At 44.0% G+C, this 16367-nt stretch overlaps 3 protein-coding genes and 1 pseudogene across 5 annotated transcripts; 1 reads left to right on the top strand and 3 right to left on the bottom strand.

Annotated features, from left to right (window-relative positions):
- Positions 1-2458: 2458 nt before the first annotated feature.
- LOC147973128 (uncharacterized) lies at positions 2459-3657 on the bottom strand (annotated as a pseudogene). The gene is made up of 2 exons (XR_015603577.1): positions 3553-3657; positions 2459-3410 (listed from the first exon to the last, which is right to left on the bottom strand). The product of XR_015603577.1 is annotated as an uncharacterized LOC147973128 (transcript).
- Positions 3658-4155: 498 nt separating this feature from the next.
- On the bottom strand, positions 4156-10644 carry LOC125510839 (Zinc finger C-x8-C-x5-C-x3-H type family protein). 2 transcript variants are annotated; one of them, XM_087521903.1, is made up of 10 exons: positions 10475-10643; positions 10216-10342; positions 9301-9459; positions 9064-9198; positions 8764-8922; positions 7605-7697; positions 6102-6218; positions 5821-5895; positions 5435-5661; positions 4156-5354 (listed from the first exon to the last, which is right to left on the bottom strand). In XM_087521903.1, the coding sequence occupies exons 1-10, from the start codon at positions 10543-10545 to the stop codon at positions 4382-4384; spliced, it is 2136 nt and encodes a 711-aa protein (XP_087378029.1). In that variant the 5' UTR covers positions 10546-10643; the 3' UTR covers positions 4156-4381. The 2 variants fall into 2 exon arrangements, with proteins under 2 accessions (XP_087378029.1, XP_048532066.1); XM_048676109.2 differs by having other exon boundaries at positions 10216-10644.
- A 202-nt stretch (positions 10645-10846) lies between these two features.
- ACD11 (Glycolipid transfer protein (GLTP) family protein) lies at positions 10847-13326 on the top strand. The gene is made up of 4 exons (XM_048676110.2): positions 10847-11171; positions 12108-12280; positions 12435-12580; positions 12934-13326. The coding sequence occupies exons 1-4, from the start codon at positions 10977-10979 to the stop codon at positions 13038-13040; spliced, it is 621 nt and encodes a 206-aa protein (XP_048532067.1). The 5' UTR covers positions 10847-10976; the 3' UTR covers positions 13041-13326.
- A 588-nt stretch (positions 13327-13914) lies between these two features.
- On the bottom strand, positions 13915-16136 carry LOC125510841 (small ribosomal subunit protein eS12). The gene is made up of 5 exons (XM_048676111.2): positions 16006-16136; positions 15854-15901; positions 14744-15047; positions 14317-14382; positions 13915-14209 (listed from the first exon to the last, which is right to left on the bottom strand). The coding sequence occupies exons 2-5, from the start codon at positions 15856-15858 to the stop codon at positions 14150-14152; spliced, it is 435 nt and encodes a 144-aa protein (XP_048532068.1). The 5' UTR covers positions 15859-15901; positions 16006-16136; the 3' UTR covers positions 13915-14149.
- Positions 16137-16367: the final 231 nt, after the last annotated feature.

The raw sequence follows: 16367 nt of genomic DNA, 5'->3' as shown, positions 1-16367 counted from the left end.
ATGGAACAATAAAAAATTATAGATACGACGGAGACGTATCAGCTCCTACATATTCTACGAAGATCTTTATCAGTCAAACCGCATAACAACATACGCCATTCCCTTTGTCATTGGTATGTTACTTGCCCGAGATTCGATCGTCGGTATCATCATACCTAGTTCAATCTCGTTATCAGCAAGTCTCTTTACTCGCTCCGTAATGCATCATCCCGTAACTAACTCATTAGTCACATTGCTTGCAAGGCTCATAGTGATGTGCATTACCGAGAGGACCTAGAGATACCTCTCCGATACACGGAGTGACAAATCCTAATCTCGATCTATGCCAACTCAACAAACACCATCGGAGACACCTGTAGAGCATCTTTATAATCCCCCAGTTACGTTGTGACGTTTGATAGCACACTAAGTGTTCCTTCGGTATTCGGGAGTTGCATAATCTCATAGTCATAGGAACATGTATAAGTCATGAAGAAAGCAATAGCAATAAACTAAACGATCATAGTGCTAAGCTAACGGATGGGTCTTGTCCATCACATCATTCTCTAATGATGTCATCCAGTTCATCAAATGACAACACATGTCCATGGCTAGGAAACTTAACCATCTTTGATTAACGAGCTAGTCAAGTAGAGGCAAACTAGGGACATTCTGTTTGTCTATGTATTCACACATGTACTAAGTTTCCGGTTAATAAAATTCTAGCATGAATAATAAACATTTATCATGATATAAGAAAATATAAATAACAACTTTATTATTGCCTCTAGGGCATATTTCCTTCAGTTTAAAGGAGAAAGAGCAGGCTTTCAGCCATCATTAGATCTTTGATATATCATTATCAGATGAAATGATTTAATAAGGTAATTTTTGCAATTAACGTTGTTTTCAAGACTAATTGCAATCAATACAAGTAATGATGTTTCCAAGGTTAATTGCAGTTAATACAATGAATGTTGTTTTCAAATCATGGTGATGTGTTGGATACACCATTGGAGTGTCGTTGGACGTTGGATATATGCGGCTGAATAGCTGAGACTGTTCGGATTCACTAAATTTGTGCTTCTATAAGTAATATAATAGTAGTAGATAGATATATTTCGTTTTTAGTTGGATCTCTTATCCATATGTAATTATGCCTTGAATCTATATAGAGGTACATGCCAAGCCTTGAATTCATGAGATTCGATTGCTGCTCATATGAACCCTATGGACTGAACTTAATAAAGATAGCACAACTGCCAAAACTGCGCCTACAAATACATGGAGGTGATACCTTTCCCAAACTGATTTCATATTTTAAGATTGACCACCACCGCTCATTGAGACTTTTTTATGTAAGTCTTCTTTGTCGTCAGTGTTCGTCGTCGCGTTTCTATCGTATGTACTATAGTAGTCTTCAAGGGCGTCTTTGGTTCCTGCATCAATTTTGGTCTGATTGCATCGATGGCTCGATTGAGCCCGTCTAAGCTAATGCAGATTCTAAACAATGTTCTGCATTTTGTTTGGTTGCCCACAAAAACCTAAGTTGCATTATAGCAGAAACACTAGCATGATGTTTGATTGCAATCATATGCTCCCCAGATACAATGTGATCATGTTTGGTTATGGGCAAGACATGCGGTGTGGTAACCTCTTCTTGGAGTGGTGAGGTTATCATCACACACACAGACATAGGCACAACAAACAACACATCAACAGTGAGGAACATAGATTAAAGCACTTTAAAAAAGATAGATTAAACCATAGTCATAGCACACGCATACCACATTAATGAACATAATTTAGGACCGACATAATAGTGACAAATACGGTTATAGGCAGAGTAATACATGACCGACAGAGTAAACATTACACATCCTCAATCATTGCAAGGGATCGGTCGTGCTCGCCGCACTTCACCACCACCTCAATGCTAGAAAGTGTTGTTCGTCCTGAGAACGGCTTCGCTTGGGATCATGGTCATGTGCTGGCGGAAGGCATCAGGAGATCGGAAGTAGATCCAACATTCATTGGCCTCCCTGATGCCTTTTGGAGGCTCTACCTTCTGCCATGACCTTGCCCTTGTAGCAGTTGTCCGGAGCATGATTGTCTATGAGCAACTTGTCGGCAGAGTGCTGCAATGAAGAATATTAGGATGAACACACCACTGACCTACAATGTAAATTGAACTACAATGTTTGGGATCACAATGTGCATGTCAAGGATGATGGCCGTCGGTGCATGATGTCATGTATCACTCCGTTCCGAAATATAAGTCTTTTGAGAGATTTGAATACGAACTACATACGAATGTATGTAGACATATTTTAGAATGTAGATTCAATCAATTTGGTCCCTATGTAGTCTGCATTGAAATGTATAAAAAGACTTATATTTAGGAACGGAGGTAGTAGAATGGAAGAGCTGGTACAAGGACCAGAAGTATAATGTGTAGAACCAACTCTCACAGCAACAATCACCCTAATACATGGATTGCACATTAGTTAAGATCAGTGTACACATCACTGCACAGTCTAGGCCTAAGTTATACTACATGACAAAATACAGTACCATAAACTGCGTCCAACTAATCCAACAACTAAAACTAAAACACACCAAAAGAAAATGATAACTACTAGGCCTAAGTTATTTTCTTAACGCCGCTTGGTTGCTTGACGACTCCCGGGCGAAATCTTCTTCGGCCTCTTCCCCGTGGAATAACCCAAGGAGAAGATGTAGCTGCTACGTCATCCTTCTCCTCGTGAAAAGATGTCGCCGTTGCATCATCCTTCTCCACCTGAAAAGATGTCGCCGCCGCATCATCCTTCTCCCCGTGAAAAGAAGCCACCGCTGGAATCGCCACCAATGTGTCTTCCTCCTCCTCATCATCATCGGTGACCTCTGCTTCATACGTGGCGTAGCCCATGATCCGGTACTGTAATCTCATCTTCTCCCGCTCGGCCAAAAAGCTGTCCTTCATCTTCTCCAACTCGCCGACGAGAGAAGGACGGCGTTTAGCCAGAGACGGCCAAGCGGGCGGCAGCTGGAACGAAAGTATGTCATCCAGCTCCTCCCGCGGCACGCGGAAAATCTTCTTCTTGGTCTTCTTGTTCCCCACATTCGCACTCCCCCCTCTCCTCTTCGTGTGAGACGGATGTGATTTGCTAGCGCCTCTATTTCCATATCGACATCGGTGGCCTCCATCGAGCTCTGCACTGGCAAGGGATTGATGTGATTTGCTAGCGCCTCTGTTTCCATGTTGGCACCGGTGACCTTCGTCGAGCTGTTCATCAGGCTGTGCATTGGCAAATGGCGTCCGGCGGAATCGACGTGGTTCGGTAGAAGCTCAGGCGATCTCCAGGCCCATATTTATGTGTGTGTATGCTCCGGCGGAAGACAGCACCCACGCTCCGAGTCGGCCTGTGGATCTATCTGCGCAGGAATCGGCCAGAGACTCAAATCGGTAGGTAGGTAGATCTGCACCGAATTCGGATTCCAGAATGAATCGGAGAACCGCGTCCTCTCAAACGTATCTACAGAGGAATCGAAGAGATAGAAGCACGCACGTACCAGCGCAGTCGCCGCCGGCGCCGATCTGCTTTCTCCCCCTTTGTTTTTTTTTGAAGGGATCCCCCTTTGTTTGCTCTCGCCAAGGCTGGCCCCGATGGGTGGCATTTGTTATACAGTTTTTTTTTTTTGAAGTGACTTGTTATACAGGTTTTTTTTTAGGCAGGTAGGTTTTTTTTGAGGCAGGTAGGTATGCCACGCCACCGGCCATACAGAAATTGGGCTGCGGAAGCCCGCCTAGTAGCTAGCGGGCCAGAGTGCGAGGCTCGTGTTTGGAATAAAGTGCAATGGAAGTATATTTCTCAAAACAAAAGTGCAATGGAAGTTTTTCAAATTCTTGTGAAAAGGGAACTTGTGGAGAAGGAAGCTACTGACTGATAAGTTCCATTTATGTTGGTCTGGTGACAGGGCGCTCTTGAAAGCGAGCGAGCGAAGCCTTCCTGGAGCTTCCCCTTCCCTCACCCGAGAATTGCATTTCCGGAGGATCGATGGAACAAATTCTTTCAGTTGGAGGGAAGGGAAATTTTTTCTTGAAGATGTGCCTTTTCATTCAATAGCAAGTGTGATGAGCAAAAAGTCGGTGGAATTCCAGGGCTGGACCAAGGGTGACATGTAAACAACTCTAAATTAGCACTGCTTTGCAAGAAATCTCTATCCGGGAAAAGAACCTCATCAGCAAAGAGGACAAGACAAGAAAAGGAGAAGAAAGCAAGGCTGGCAAGGACTACTGCATGAGCTAGTGGCATCTACGGAGTAATATCACATTTTCTTTTATCGTCCGAAATCCAAAGTCGCTAGTCTAGTGACCAAATGATCAGATATTTCAGCTGCATCACGAATCATGACCACGGCGGCCCTTCCTCCGTTTGTGCAATGAGAGACCCTCCTCGCTGCTTCTTGACCGACTCCTCCACGCAGGCAAGCTCAAATCCCTAATGTCACTAGAGTCCGAGGGGCCATCATCGCTGTCGCTAGTCTTCCTGATTTCACTGTGATGCTTCTTCCTCCTGCTGCTGCTCTTGTCATCCTTCGCTCTTGACCTACCAGACCTACTGCTGGACCTTTGATAACGATCATCCTCATCTGGAGGAGCATCATCATTCCTTCCACCTTTACCAACTCCACTGCTTGACCTCGGGAATCGAGTTTCTGCATCTGAATCAACATCACTATTTGTTGCTAGCCATCTATCATCAGGGTCATCACAACGATCACTGTGCTTTCCAGATTTGCCTCTTCTACTACCTTTCTCACCATAAGAGTCATCTTCAACGTAATGTCTTGAGCTACTTTTGGCAATGTGCACTTTCCCTGATGATTTGCCCGCAGCGGTGTAGCCCCTTTCAAGATTGGGGTCATCCGAGGATTGCCTCCGGCTCCTTTTGTGATTATTGTGCCTGTTGGTGGACTTGCTGCCTGAAGGACTTCTGCTCGTGCCAGCATCAGCAAATTCTGAAGGCCAATCAGAACATCCAGACTCCAGACTTTCGTGCCGTTCAGATCTGTGCTTCCTGGACTTGATTTTACCATTGTATCCACGTGCTCCATCGCCATGGCCATCTCTATGTTTCTCTTCATGCTTATGTGCTTGGGACACTCTTTCATTTTCCATGGGCGAACAGTATCTGCCAGTATCATCTTCAATCTCTTGGCCTCGTTGCTCATTTGCTGCAGATGGTTCTCTTCTATCTCGAGTATGCCCATATTTCATGATATGGTTGCTCTGCTCTTGCTTCGAATGTGAAAAAACTCTTGATGAATGCCGTTTATGTGTATCTCCATCCCCATGTCTACTTGAAATATACCTACAGAATCCTCTCATTTTAGACTTCAGTATAATAAAAACTGTATACAGATTAAGTGACTAAAATAATTGAACATGTACCTGTCATCAGAACTTCTCTGTCTCTTCCTATCTGAACTGTGTAACCGTTCAAAATCTGGGGTATCACTCGCCTTGTCAAAAACAGCATCATCTGAGGGACCAAACAGAGCAGCCATCTTCCGAGTCCAGTATTTAGGTGGAGGATTGTCCCAATCAGCCCACTCATAATCTCCACCAGGGTTACGAAAGCAATGAATGAAATTACAAGCAACTCCATGTGAACATGTCTGTCAAACAAGAGAGATGAAACAGAGCACATACATGGTATTAATCATTTTGCCATTTTCAAACTAAAATACTGCTCACGAATATGAATGATGTTAATATGCTTCGTACATGTCAAATAAAACAAAGAATTCAGGTGACAGAGTGTAAACTTAAGATACCTTGAATCTTGACCTCATGTACTCACCACAGATCGCTGACTTCCATTTCGTCAAAGCAACAAACTCACATGTTATCTGAAGAGCAGGAAAAAAAATTCAAGGCAAGCTTATGCAAGAGTAACATATTTCTTATTTAAAAACCAGGAACAGCATCTAAGGTGAAGTATTCTCTGAGATGTAAGAAAGCATTCACAAGAATACTCTAGCAATTCTGCTCACATAACTCACAGTACTTGAGGAACATAACTCACAGTACTTGAGGAATAAAATTAAGTAATCACCTGCTTCCCAGCAAAATATCGACCATTCATGCTGTTGTAGGCAAGAAGAGCTGAATCCAAGGCTTTATAATGCACATAGACATTTCCTCGGAGATGGAATGATCCATTTCTACATACCTGAAATATTATCTAGAATTATTTCTATGGAAAAAATGTTATGCAGAAGCCAAATTTCAGCATAACAGATAACATGAGAAGACTAGAAAAATAACGAGAATCTTGAATTAGTTAATTGTTCAGCTGTAGATTAAATGCTTAGGCCAAGTCGCATAACCTGAGAAAACTCGTGCTGCATCCGAGGGCCAACTCTGACCAGGATTTAGAAATTCACCATGTCATCTAGTTTAAATTCAGAATTCAAATTTAAATACAGATTTCTGCTTCTTAATGTTGCGCGCAATGGAACCACTGGTGAATGGTGATAACATTTTTGGTAACCATTTCAGATAAATATGTGTACTAATTCAAGCTAACAAACCACCCAGTTGTTTTTCAATTAACAGAAATCCAGCACAGACCTAGGTCCGAGGTTGCTTTTCCTTTCTGTATTTAGTTTTTACAATATTGGTGCGTAGTCCACGAGACCATTAGGTGGGTGGCATATTGAACTGGAGGTGAGGTCAAAATGCCTATGCAAGTCCGCATTTGAAAAGTCCCTAGGTATAGCATGTGCAACAAAGTGAAGTCGCTATGAACAACTACAGTTAACAAGCTACCTACAGAACAACACAATACCTTGAGTAAATTATTAGAGAGCCAGCCTAATAATACTATATTGTATGAATCAGCCATAATCAATCATATTCATATCTATATCTCTACTTGTAACTTGTAAGAGTAGAAGAGGCAATGCTTGTTGTGCTGAGCTGGGGTACGAACAGAGTACATATGAATATTAGAGTGAAGGTGAAGGCGTTTGAGATATGGGACCAACATGAATTAAGGTGAAACTGTTTTTCCTGATTGACTCACAGTGGTGTTGGTTACTTTCAGTCCAAACCATGCATACATCATATTAATAGCTGGCAGAATTAGTCTCCTAATCACCAACACTAATAATCTCTTAATTGCATGCTTACGGCTCATGATTTAAACATGCATGCTTATGGCTCACGATTTAACATATGTAATCTCCAGGATTTTTTCATTTGAGTGGTTTACTGGAGAAGAAATAAATTTAATGATGCGTACACTTAGGTCTTATAAATATGGATTTCCACAATGTTAGTACACTTCACAAGTTCACATTGAATGTATATTATGGGAACCATGCATTGCACGTGCATGATTGATAGTTGTAGCAAACACATAACGGTAATACAAACATTCTTGAATTAGGCCACTAACCCCATTAAGTAAGAACAAATTATCATCCTTGGAGACTAATAACCAACTAACCTAACCCTACAAAGTTAGTGATAAAGTACTATTCTTGCAACAGACAAAGAGATGCTGCCAGAGGGAAAATCAACTACTCTCGGTAGGGTAGGAAGAAAAAAGAACCTTGAAGTTGACAAGTTCACCAAATTTCAGAAATTCTGTGTGCACGTCCTCATAAAATTCTTCATAGCTCTGTTCAATCTCTTCGTCTGTAAACTGGAGGATGTTACAAAAAACCTTATTAGCTATGGATCAAATCAACCATTCAACTGCAACTTCCACGACCTATGAAGTAAACACGGGAGAAAACACAAAGGGAGAAACAGATAATTAAAACTAGAAAACACAAAAGTAATACTGAGGGCCTACTTAAGCAATAGTTTACCATCAAAAAGTATTTTCTATACTAAAGGGGTTAAAAACAAATTCACCTGTCACCTAATGATCATCAACACGTCCAATAAAAGAACATCTCACAAGTACTATGGGACTGTCAAGGAGCTGCTTCATCAATAATTCTCAAGGCATGTTGTAAACTTTAAATATTGGTGTATTTCCTTTTGAAAAGTTAAAAACATAGCAAATCTCAGCAACACAAGCAACATGAAAATTTAGGATACGGTAGCAGATGAAAGTTCAGGGCGTCTCCAATCAAATGAAACCAACTGGCTGGTTGGTCACTGCTTGCCTCGAGACGGAATTCTTGGAGAATGCATCAATGAACATGTATTATGTCGCAGGTCTGAGAGTAGCCAGAAGATCAAGCAAAACTTCTAAAGAGCAACAGGCACATTTTAACACTTCGAAGAGAACTTACAAAAGAATTAAAGTAACCAGTTATTTCTACCTATGGTTGTTCATTGTACAACACAAAGTTTAAGCTTAATCCATTTGGCTCACTAAAAAATCACTGTAACCAAGGAGGACCTAATTAAGTGATGGACCATGTATTAATGCAGCATGCATGGTTTTTCAAGAACTAAATTTAGAACTAAATTCCACATTGAGAACTAAATTTAGACAGAAATTAATGTGACTGTACTTAATATTTGCCTATTCCTAAAGCAATGGGCCTTCCAAAACTGACAATTCAGATTTTTTGAGATGTAACAAACCTAAAGGGAGGGAGTATAATCTTAAAACAGTGAGTAGGTCAGGAATAAGTATTATAATGAGTATAACTGTCCATGAAAGTGAGGGTGAACAACACTAAAAAGCTGTGCCAAAACACAGAATAGTTCAGGATACCAATTCGTTTGCAAGGGATTGTCCTCTAACAAACCTCAAGCCCTTCATCTTGTTCCAAAACAAGGCCCGGACCATTATACATGTTTTTCATGAGCAATGTGCATGATTTGTCAGGGTAGAAATGAACTCTGCTGCAGCGCACTCCAAAGCGGCAAGCTGCTGTCTTGAGGTAAAATGGGCAATGGGCCTTATCCTACCGAGAAAATAATAGAGTCATTACATTGGTGCAAATATAGGCAAATGTGTTGATTAGATATTGGGATTTGTCTTCCTATATTTTGCAATAGAAGTACATCCTTCCCTGTCTAGCTGAAAAGAGAACCATGGAGTATACCTGTTCAGTTCCGAAATTTGGAGTCTCTTGAGCAACTTTCTCAAGTAGTTCTCGAGCAGACAAGGAAGGTTCTCTCCTCTGAGAAGCAACAGGTACAGACTGAGGTGGCAGCGGATTTGATGTAGGTCTCTCTTCCTGCAAGACATTGTACATGCCCTTTTCAGATGGTAAGTCAAAAACGGATCCTTGAGCAACAGTAAAGAGACAACAAAACTTTATCACAAACATAAGCTTGACCTCTTGACTTAGTGGTTTATCCTCTGTCCTCTTTGGTATTTTGATCTTTTTCTTCTTCAGAATGATCTCATTTCCTTGCCATATGATCTCTGCTGGTCCATCTTCAACATACTCCCATTCCCCATCATCTTCTGTCTCGTCTCTGTGCTCATCGTTATACTGAAATAGCCCAAGAAGCAACAATAATCAGGACCCATTAGAACGTAATGTATTCTCAAACATTCCACCAGCTAGTAAAACATTTTCGATGAAAACCACACAACACATGCATTGAGTTATCAAAACAACACGCATATATGATGTATCAAGAGGATGGGAATAAATATATCCGATGGACAGCCAGAATCTGTGAAATCACGTGCCATGGACCAAGCATGAGTGTCCTTAAACAGTGAGCTACCAAGGAGCGGAGAACTGAAATGGGGTAAGGTGAACAGCATCATGTGGAAGCATATAAGTATAACTCTAGTCCGGGGAATCCAAATGGGCTCAAACAGATGGCAAGGACAATGGTCTTCTTTTTCATCAATGCTTGGATTTTTAAACCTAAACTTTGCTTCCTCTTCTTCTTCCTGATTAGTATCCTCTTTGGCTTCTTATTATCAATCCTATTCCAATAATTTCCGAGAACACTGGTAGAATTTTCGTTATGCTATTGTTAAGTGACAATTCACATCGAAGGCAGCAAACACCAACCTACCAGTGCTCTTCATGTCAGTTAGACAACATACAACTTAAGCCGTCCCATGTTCCGCAGATTATGCTATTATTACGAAATCAGGTGTGTGTGCAGGTTCATGGACAATAGAAACGGAGTGCGTATCCATTCTAGGTTTGAAGTAAGCAAGCAACTGGCTAAATACTCTAGTTCAGTTGAAGGAGCCAAGGCACTGGGGTAAGTGAGAAGCAGGAGACCTTGTCGCGTGTGGAAGCCTCGGCGGCCCTCGCCTCTTCTTCCGCAGCCGCCGCGGCTGCCTCCTCGGCGGCACGCGAGGCGGCCTTCTCAAGCCAGCGGCGCTCGGCGTCCTCAAAGGCGCGGCGCGCGCGGTCGGACGCGGCGGCCTCGGCCTCCTCGAGCTCCCGGAGGCGGCGCCCCTCCTCTGGGTCGGCGGCGAGCGCCTCTGCCGCAGCCCGCGCGGCCGCCGCCGCCTCCCTGCGCGCGCGCCGGCGGCGCTCCTTCTTCCGCTCCTTCCGCCTCTCGCTCCTCGTCGACGCCGCCGGGAGATCACCGGCCGCCGTGGACATGGAAGCTCCTCGATCCACCCCCTCGGCCTCTTGGTTTTTTTTTCTAGGGCTTTCTCTATCGACCAAGGCCCAGTTCCTTTGCAGCGTAGCAGCTTAACTTAGAAATTCCTTAAGCTACAAGCCCAAAAAAAACATTCTTACGCTTCATGGGCCTAGCAGAGAATGGCCCAAGTTGTTTCATTCCATTCCGTAGCCCGAGCCTGCTACCGTGCCCACTTTCAGGCCCATCACAGGACCAACCGACCCCAACCTCGCCATCATCGCCGTCGCCCTCTTCACACAACAACGCGTATACAACCACCGAAAGCACAAGGCATCACCACACAGAGAGAAAAAAAAAGAGCACAACGCATCAGCCCAGACGCCGACGCCACCCAACCCAAGCTCTCCAACTCGAAGCGCCCACCCTCTCCGCCGGCGGCGACCGGCCGATGGGGTCCAACGAGGCGGACAAGCCGCTGCGCCGGATCGGCGCGTCGTTCGAGCAGCTCGCGGCCGTCGCCAAACAGCAGCAACAGCCCGCGATGGCGGCGGGGGACTTCTCGCGCGCCTGCTCCAACGTCTCCGTCCTCTTCGGCTGCCTCGGCATCGCCTTCAAGTTCGCCGAGATGGACTACGTCGCCAAGGCAAGCGGCCGCTCCTCCGCCCCCCTCTCCTCTCCTCCCCGCTACCTGCTCTGCTCTAGCTCGCGTCTCGCGATTCCTCCCCCGGTTGGAGCGCTCGGCTGCTTAGGGCGAGTCGGCTGTTCGGTATGCTACTTCGGTGTGCTTGTATGTGGTAAAATTTCTGGTGATTCCGGGGACATTGGTTTCGTTATGTGTGAAGCTTGGGAGGTTTGGGGTGAAATGACCTCAAAATTCTCAACCGGATCGAGTTTGGCGAGTTCTGTTTTGAGTTTATTTTTGATTGGTATACGCTGCATAGCTATGCATCATCCACGTGGGAAGGTAATTGTGTTGATCGCTAGGAGGTTTGGGTGAAATGACCTGTCGAATTCCGAACTGGATCAAGCAGCAATAGTTGGGTGTTTCATCAGGATCGGACTGTCTAATTCTGCTACTGTGTGCTATGCTTGTTGAGGTTGTACGCTTCAGGTGTAGAATATCCTATCCACTTCTGCACTTGAGTTAGTACTACTGCTTTAATTGTATACATCTCTGTTTTAAGGTAATTGTGGTGATCTCCTAGGCTTGTTTAAGGCTAGGAGGTTAGTGCTAGATGGTCTCAATTAATTTTCAACTTGATCAAGCCAGGAATTAGTGTGTGCACATAAGGACCCTTTAGCAAAACTGATTATCTATTTCAGGCTTTCAGCTATTATTTTGATATGCTTGTTCTGATGTATGCTTAAGAGGTGTTGGAGCTTCCAACCTACTTCTGCACTTATTATAGCACTACTGCTTAGCAAACCAAGCGTGTGGCCATTTCGGGTTTCACATGTTATCTTGTTACAGAAACCTCATATACTCATGCGTGCTTATTACCTAGTTAATTGTAGCATCCCCTTTTCAAGGCTTTTGTTTGGTGGTCTTGTCTGATTACTTCGTCTTATGTGGCTGCAGGTTAATGATTTACTGGAGGCATCCAAGACGATTTCAACATTGCCCTCCATGGTTGAGCTTGACATTCAAAAGGGCACTGTCAGGCAGGCGGGGAGCCATACGAGGAATCTACTGAGGGTTAAGCGTGGGATTGATATGGTGAAAGTTCTGTTTGAGCAGATATTGGTCACAGAGTAAGTTCAAGCTGCAAACGGGATAGTGCTGTCACTTATATTATGTTGTGATTAAAAAAAAACTTACAGTATGCTGTCAACCCTTTAGTTTGCTACTCTTAGATGCCTGTTGAGTAAACGTTATCTGAATGCTCACATTCTCTTCTGTTTTCAGAGGCAACTCCCTGAAGGACGCAGCGTCAAAGGCTTATGCTCAGGTGTTTGCTCCTCACCATGGCTGGGCCATAAGGAAGGCCGTTGGTGCTGGAATGTATGCCCTCCCTTCTAAGTCGCAGCTCTTGAAGAAACTGAATGAAGATGGTGAGTGTGTCCTGATCTCCAGAACACTGTTTTATCTCTCCAGTAGTTTACACATGTTATTACTCTGAACTTCCATGCTAAGCAAGCAACTGATCAGATCACATTGCTTTTTTGGTTGCCTTACAAAAGGCGTAGATCTAATTGTTTGTTTGTATAGATGTTTGCTTGTATTAGAGGGGGTCATATGCAAGTTGCTTTTTGGTTGCCTTAGTACAGTTCTATAGTTGCTCAGGTTGCATGAGGAGAAAATGATTGGGACAAAATATGTCAAAAACACAATAGGTTATCTTAGCTTCTTCGTCTTGGTGTCACTTGATTCTGATCTCGGGTCACTGCCTCTTTTAACCTTGCAGAAAATTCGGCAAGGGCTCAAATGCAGAGTTTCGTCAGGTCGTCTGGACCAGTAATTCTCTACGTCGAAGACCTCTTCACCTCCAAGAATTTAGGGCTGGACTGGTGAGCAAAGCCTATACAGAGAGACTTCCAATGTACTAATGCGACTAGATGGTGTGCTGTGACCTCAAACAACTGTAGCTGGTTTTGGTGTTTTGAGTTCGAGAGTTCAGAGTTGTAACCTAAATTCAATAAGCTGTGCTACCGTGGAGGTTCTTGACGGGTGGATATGGGCGGGAGCCGTTGTTACAAACCTGAAATTCCAGCTTATCTCTGAGCTGTTAAACTGGAATGCTACCCTGCAATGTATGATGTAACAACATGAAATTCCAGTTTATCTCTAAGCTGTTAAACTGGAATGCTACCTGCAATGTATGACGCGTGCCCTATGCATCTTTGAGAATAGTCTGATCGGAACAACTGCCAAGGCTTGATTAATGAACCTACAAAATCCCTCGGAATTGGATCTGACTAAATCTGGGTATTGTTGGCATTCCTTTGTTTCCATTCCAGAGCATCTTAATCTTAAGTTTCCTGTTTATCAAAGAAAAATTCCATTATCAGCTCACTCTTCATCAATCCCTATGGATCGATCTAGCAATCATGGAATTCCCTATGCTTCTACAGTGAGAGTCCCTATCTACTTTCGATTCCCTTCTTGACACTTACGCTTTCTTTCAAGCATTGCTTCCAGGACAACCGAGAGTATTCGTGTTTGCTGCTTCATGAAAGTGCACGTCCATGCATTTCCTGCTTTACCTGGGTGGGATAAACCACAATGATCTAACGAAAAACATACATCAAATAATTCTTCCCAGGGTAATTTATCTTTCACTAATTCACAAATGGGCGTTGCTTACTATGGTTATGCAGATCGTTCCGTCAACATCGCGCGTGGAGTAATTTCGTTCATCAAACTTAGCAGTAGACACAACACCTCATGCAAGCTCAAAATCAACATACTCCCATATTTAATAGAGATAGCACCAACAAAATGGAAACTGGAAGATCTGTATCTCTGGCAATCAAGCCATGATGTCCCAGCACCAGAAACGAAACTCTGATTCGACAAAACCGCATACGATAATTTTCATAGGCTAACAAGTTTCAGACATGGAACACAATCATAAAGAAGCTACTAGCATCCTGCAGAATCCGGAAACTGGAAGGCCGTCCCTAGTGCGACTTGACGTATTCCTGCACGATGTGAAGACCCTCGGAATCTTCGCCGTAGTCCTGGTTAGAGGGGAAAGAACAGCCAAAAGTTAGATTAGGGCAAGATTCTCTTTGCACTAAAATAGAACATGATTCTTCTTTCACTACAATCAGAATGGAATCCTTACCTTCACGACGACACATGAGCAGCCCACCACCTTTCTCGCCTTGCCCTCAGAGTCAATCTTGCAAAGCTGCATCAAATATAGCATATGGAATTTGTCAGCAAGCAATTCCAGCTTCCATACAAGGTTTGTTGCAAACTAAGAAGAACCATCATACTGCATGCCCAACTTTAAGCTACAAGCTGAGCAACAAACTAGGAAAACAGCTAGTAAATGACCAGACATAAGCTTTGACCATTAATAACATGAGAGACCAAGCATGCCTAGTGGAAATCAAGTAGATGTAACAGACCACATGTTCATTGAGGTATATATTGGATTAATGCAAATTTCGCTTTGCAAATGAACATGACGTGTATATGAAGATAAATATGAGGTGAAATTTGGGAGAAATGTAAATATTACTAAGCAGATGAACAAGAATACTAACCCCAGCCCACTCGCCAAGAGTTTTGGCACTAGGCACAGTGACCAAGTGAACGTTGTGCTCAGCACACAGTGCCTTCACCAGCTTCACGTAATCAGGCTGGTCGCAGTCCTCAGCAAGCACACAGATCTGAGCAGCATGCTTCTCAATCGCTTTCGCAGCTTCACGGAGTCCCTTGACAAGGCCATCATGAGCGCTTGACTTCTTCATCACAAGCTGCAGAGCAGTCATCAAGTCCATGGGCTCTCCAAGAACTGGGGTAGGGGCCGCAACCGGAGCGGCAACCTCAACTGGGGCATTTTCCTCCCTGATCAACATAAAGGAAAGACTAAGTCGACAGAAAAAACAAGCCAGCTCATGCATTTGCATCACACAGTGAATTGACAGTTTCCCGAAAGTAAGGCATCACATAAAGACCAAATGGCCTTCTCAGGATTAGTTTTCAATACAACATCCTCTATGTACAGCCATCTTTCTAAATTACACATTGTTATACTGCTCACGGCAATGCATAGCATAATGACCAAATGACCACTTAATGATAAAACATGCACACATGCTATAGTTACCTATATTACATATTACATTACTCGTACAGTAAGATAACAATCAAATCTACCCCAGGAAAAAGGTAGTTAGTATAGCATCCTCTATCCTCTATCCGGTTGTGTTCCTACAAGGGCAATATTGGTTACACTACAGCTATAAAATGCAACCTTGCATGACCGGGTACTTTGCATGACAGATACCACCTCTCAACCCACTTAGAAGTAAATTAGATAAACTAAACTACACGAGGTCGAGCAAAACCAATTAGGCAACTAGACAGGATCTATCAAACATGAACACCTAGAGCAGTGAGGCAGCGACACGAAATTGATCAAGCAGGGCCATGCCGCCCTCAACAACATCACTTGCTATCTCAAAGACAGCTTCTCCGCAACAGCAGCACATTCCTCCGAGGTAAGGCAACAAGTAGCACAAACAAACGTGCGCCGAGTAACCGCAGAGTCTACTGCACGGCCAACAGTTCGCCGGACCAGACAAACACACGGCGCTGCAGTCGGATTACACGGCCACAAACCCCTACAGATTTGGATGGGGGGAACTTACGCCATGTCTCGAGCTCCGAAGACCGAACCGAACCTCGCGCGCGTAGATCTGCAACAGGGAGGGGAGATTCGAGGATTAGCGAGGCCGCGGACGGAGGAAGATAAGAGATACGGAGGCTGGGAGGAGAAGAGGGGCTCAGCGCCGCCACCCACCTGTTGGGGGCGGAGGGACTCGGCGCTCCTGGGAGGCAGGCTAGGGTTTCGTCTGGGGTTTGGGGAGGAGGGCGGAGGCCGAGGGTCGCGGCTTTTGTTGTCGCTCGGCGGGGCCTGCCCGGCGGGCCGCGCGAATGTGGTGGTGCGTTGGGCCAGTGGGTGTTGGGCCATTTCTCCGAAAAGCCTTGCTTTAGACCCGTGAGAAGCCTCGTTTCTGCTTATTGTTTTCTTCTCTCTCGAGGAGCTTCGCTTGTCTTCTTCTTTTGCGACCTGAGCCTCGTTTTATCTTTGTCAAAAAAAAAACGTGAGCCTCGCTTTATTATTTGTATATAAAAATGAAAAAAAAGGAAAAAGGAAAGAAA

Source organism: Triticum urartu, chromosome 5A, assembly GCF_056163025.1.
Source record: "Triticum urartu cultivar PI428250 chromosome 5A, HENAU_Tu73, whole genome shotgun sequence".
NCBI classification, from domain to species: Eukaryota; Viridiplantae; Streptophyta; class Magnoliopsida; order Poales; family Poaceae; genus Triticum; species Triticum urartu.
The sequence above is the reverse complement of the archived record's forward strand: the minus strand, read 5'-3'. Positions and strand labels throughout refer to the sequence as shown.

Excerpts from the sequence above, each read along its gene's own strand:
- LOC125510841 (XM_048676111.2), bottom strand. Across the intron at positions 14,383-14,743 it reads CTCTTGGCGAGTGGGCTGGG|CTTTGCAAGATTGACTCTGA; the intron begins GTTAGTATTCTT and ends TATTTGATGCAG. Across the intron at positions 14,210-14,316 it reads GCTCATGTGTCGTCGTGAAG|GACTACGGCGAAGATTCCGA; the intron begins GTAAGGATTCCA and ends CCCTCTAACCAG.
- ACD11 (XM_048676110.2), top strand. The coding sequence starts at position 10,977 with ATGGGGTCCAACGAGGCGGACAAGCCGCTGCGCCGGATCGGCGCGTCG. Across the intron at positions 11,172-12,107 it reads AGATGGACTACGTCGCCAAG|GTTAATGATTTACTGGAGGC; the intron begins GCAAGCGGCCGC and ends ATGTGGCTGCAG. Across the intron at positions 12,581-12,933 it reads GAAGAAACTGAATGAAGATG|AAAATTCGGCAAGGGCTCAA; the intron begins GTGAGTGTGTCC and ends TTAACCTTGCAG.
- LOC125510839 (XM_048676109.2), bottom strand. The coding sequence starts at position 10,545 with ATGTCCACGGCGGCCGGTGATCTCCCGGCGGCGTCGACGAGGAGCGAG. Across the intron at positions 7,698-8,763 it reads AACAAGATGAAGGGCTTGAG|TTTACAGACGAAGAGATTGA; the intron begins GTTTGTTAGAGG and ends AACATCCTCCAG. Across the intron at positions 5,662-5,820 it reads ACATGAGGTCAAGATTCAAG|ACATGTTCACATGGAGTTGC; the intron begins GTATCTTAAGTT and ends CTTGTTTGACAG.